This window comes from Populus euphratica, unplaced genomic scaffold (assembly GCF_000495115.2).
Source record: "Populus euphratica unplaced genomic scaffold, PopEup_1.0 scaffold2985.1, whole genome shotgun sequence".
In the NCBI taxonomy this organism is placed as follows: Eukaryota; Viridiplantae; Streptophyta; class Magnoliopsida; order Malpighiales; family Salicaceae; genus Populus; species Populus euphratica.
In genome coordinates this window covers 11,524-15,095 of record NW_011502808.1, presented here as the reverse complement: position 1 = coordinate 15,095, position 3,572 = coordinate 11,524, and the positions used below count along the sequence as shown (strand labels likewise).

The 3,572-nt window shown below is 30.2% G+C and overlaps 1 protein-coding gene across 1 annotated transcript; it reads left to right on the top strand.

Annotated features, from left to right (window-relative positions):
- The first annotated feature begins 260 nt into the window (after positions 1-260).
- On the top strand, positions 261-2,641 carry LOC105119470 (Sas10/Utp3/C1D family). The gene is made up of 8 exons (XM_011017612.1): positions 261-414; positions 520-607; positions 760-939; positions 1,043-1,225; positions 1,311-1,478; positions 1,570-1,724; positions 1,868-1,994; positions 2,378-2,641. Exons 1-8 carry the CDS (start codon positions 371-373, stop codon positions 2,387-2,389), a joined length of 957 nt encoding a protein of 318 aa, XP_011015914.1. The 5' UTR covers positions 261-370; the 3' UTR covers positions 2,390-2,641.
- The last annotated feature ends 931 nt before the right edge of the window (positions 2,642-3,572 follow it).

The window sequence follows — 3,572 nt, the reverse complement described above, 5'->3', positions numbered from 1 at the left end:
TTTTCAGACCTTTATATGAAAAATAATTTTTTTTTATTTTTAAATAGTTTTCAGACCTTTATATAAAAAATAATTTTAAAAAAAAAATAGTATTTTAATTATTTTTATATTTTTAAAATAATTTTAATATTAAAAAATTTTTAAAAATATTATTTTAATATATTTTTAGATTATATTAACCCAATACGTTTGAAAAGCCCATTATAAAAGCGGAGCCCATATCAGTAAGAGCCCCCCTATTTGACCCAGATTTTATATGACACTGTGCTCAAGAGAAGAGCAAAACTTGTTTTTCTTTTTCCTTTGTCCCTCAGAGCGCAAGGGGGGACTCTAAAACCCTAGCTCCTGTGTCATTGTTGATCACGAAAAGATGGAGGCGGCTGCTAAAGAAGAACAGATTCAAGTCAAAGAAAAGTGAGTTTTTGAAATTTTCGATTCTCAATATGATAATTTGATTTTAGGGTTTAATGATTTATGTGTTCCATTTCTTTCTTTGTTTTTGTTTTTGTTTTTGACCAGGGAAGCTCAACAGTTAGCTACGGTGTTGAAAGAAATAAAAGACGTACTGGATATAGTGAGGAATAAAGTTCAAGCCTTAACTGTCAAGGTAAGCAGGCAGAGCTTCTAAACTAACCAATTTAACGAATTCTTGCCTTTGATACTAAGATTTTACTCGCTTTTTTTATTTTAAAAAAAGAACGTGCTATCAGTTTTTTTTCTCTTTCTTTCTTTTACGATTCTTGTTTTGTCATATAATAGGTAAAAACGAATAATTTTCCGACTACGGAAGGGATAAGCTACCTTGAAGCTAAACATTTACTGCTACTAAGTTATTGCCAATCACTGGTTTTTTATTTGATACGCAAGGCAAAAGGTTTGTCAATTGAGAAACATCCTGTAGTTCGTAGCCTTGTGGAGATACGGTTGTTTTTGGAGAAGGTATGAATATCATTCTTTTCTCTTTCTCTCTCTCTCTCTAAGCTTATCTGTGTACCAGTTAAGTGGCTCTTACTACTGTGTTCACTTTAATGCTTATTAACAGATCCGGATGATTGATAAAAAACTTGAATATCAAATTCAAAAGCTCATAAGGGATGCCGGTTCTGCAAGAGATCAAGTAGATGTGAGCGAGAACAAATCTAAGGCATCTAAGAAACCAGAGGATAATTTGAAATACAGACCAAACCCAGACTTGCTTGAAAGCAAAACTGATATGCTGGCTCAGGTCAGTTCTTAACAAATATATCTATTAGTAGTTTTTGAAACAACTGAGGGTTTTTGTTTGCTAAGTTCATGTTTAAATACGGCAGAATGGTGGTGTGTATCGACCACCCAAAATTGCCCCCATGATTATGGAGGAGGATAAGATGTCAAAACAGGAAAGAAATGCTCTGAGAAGGCAGAAAGAGACTCTTCGAAAAGCTAAACATGGTTTTATGAAAGAACTGATAGATGATATGGAGGATAGACCAGCTGAGGTTTGTTGTCTACTGTTTTTCTGGTATTGTGTAAGCTTGAAGACTACATTCACAAGTTCACTGGATCACCTGTCAATGATGGTAAAATCAGGTTAAAGAATATGCTGGACTCGATAGTTGGGAATCCCAAAGATATATGGAACAGTTTGAAGATCGAGCACGACAAGAAGAAGAACTATTTACACGGGTTCCTCTGACCAAGAAGGAGAAAAGGAAGCAAAAGGATTTGAAGAAGTCAAGAAATGGGTACACGATGGATCTACATTGATTATTTCTTAACATTTTTTGGGTTATTTATTTTTTAATTTTGGTCTGCTGAATTTATTTAACTATCCAGTTGAACCTGATATTTTTCATGACTTGATGGAATTCTCATTTCATTGTTCCAGGTTGCTTGGTTTGACTGATGGATTCAATGATGAAATCAAAACCTTACCCTTGGATGATGATACAAATGAGCAGACAACAATAGTCAGTAATGGCGGCAGTTCAATGGGAAAACTAAAGAAGCGCAAGGTACATCATTCAGTGTTTTATGAAATATTTTCTGGTGCTCTTTACCTTATACGAAATTCTGTAGTGAAATTATGGTATATTGATTTCACCACGTAGAATGAATGTGATCGCGTCTTCTAGCTATCTGCCGAACATGAATGCCAATTTATGACAAAATGTGTTTGGTATTTTTGGTGTGATTTCTCCAGCTAGATAATCATATTTAACCTTTTTTTTATCATCAGAGTTTGGATAACTTAATCCATAGATTGTCTATGCTATCATGATGTTTGTATATTTTTTATGTTATCTGTACATACTTTTCAGTTATGTTCAAGTGAATTAGATGACCCTTTTTTTTTTAATTTGCATTGGAATTTTTTTATTTTTTATTTTTGTTGCAGAGGACGTATTAATGACAACGCATCATCAGTTGAGCTCTTGATGCGTAAAAGCCAAAAGGGATTCAAGAGCAGCATTTTAAATTCGTGGCTTAAGAGGATGCCTTCTTGTGAATGCATTGAAATGTAGTTTCTGCTTGCAAGGGCATCTCCAGTGGGAGAGCCAAAAACTGATTTTTTTGTCATTTCTTCTGATTTTGCAGCTTCAATGTTAAAATAGATTATTTAAAGATTTCATCTTTTATTAATTAAGTTTTTCTAAAAAAATAAAAAGTATTAATATTAAATATATTAAAATATAAATGGCTTTTCTCATTGGTGTATTTTCATAAGAAGAAAAAGTTTTACCTTTCAGCTTTTTTAATTAACTTGTATTATTGGAGATGCTCAATATTTCATTATGCATTTGTGCTGCACCTGCAATTTTGTGATCTAAGTTGGCCTTGGTTTGGTTACGAACCTGCAGATTATGTAATTCAAGCATGTTTCAAGTTCTTCACCGGCATTATTAATTAGTTATTAATTATTAATTATTAATTATTATTAACATTAACAATATACTAAAACATGTGGGAAAATATGTGGGAAAATATTTTGGATTGAATAGCAATTTTCCCACATTCCTAAAAATTCATTTTCCTTTTCTTCTCGCGGTTTCTTTTGCAATTAATGTACTTTCCTCACATGATATCTCATTCTCATGAATCATTTTCACAATATGGTATGGTTTGGTGGTTTATTTTGATTAGTTAAGTTTTTTTATTTATTATATTGTTTGGTGGTTATTTTGATTAGTTAAGTTTTTTTTATTTATTATAAGTTTTTTTATTTATTATATATTTTAATATTGAGTTAATTAAAAGATATAGTTCATGGTTTGTTCTATTTGTTTTTTATTTGGTTAATTTGGTCTCATAATTCAGAAATAGTACTAAATAGGTTAACTTAAGTTAACTTATGTTATTTTTTGAGTATTTTTTATATAAATATTTTTTAATTTTATTTTTAATATTAGATTGATTGAGAATTAAATTTTATAATATGTTTTTTATTAGAATATTTTAGTTTTATAAATAGGGTTGCGAGTTTTATTATTTTAATCCTGAATAAATTAGAGTTTGGTATGTTAATTTAGTTGATTAAATTTTTTAATTGGATTTTTTTAATTTTATTATTTAATATTATTATATTTAATTAA

Excerpts from the sequence above, each read along its gene's own strand:
- LOC105119470 (XM_011017612.1), top strand. The coding sequence starts at position 371 with ATGGAGGCGGCTGCTAAAGAAGAACAGATTCAAGTCAAAGAAAA. Across the intron at positions 415-519 it reads CAGATTCAAGTCAAAGAAAA|GGAAGCTCAACAGTTAGCTA; the intron begins GTGAGTTTTTGA and ends GTTTTTGACCAG. Across the intron at positions 1,725-1,867 it reads TTGAAGAAGTCAAGAAATGG|GTTGCTTGGTTTGACTGATG; the intron begins GTACACGATGGA and ends TCATTGTTCCAG.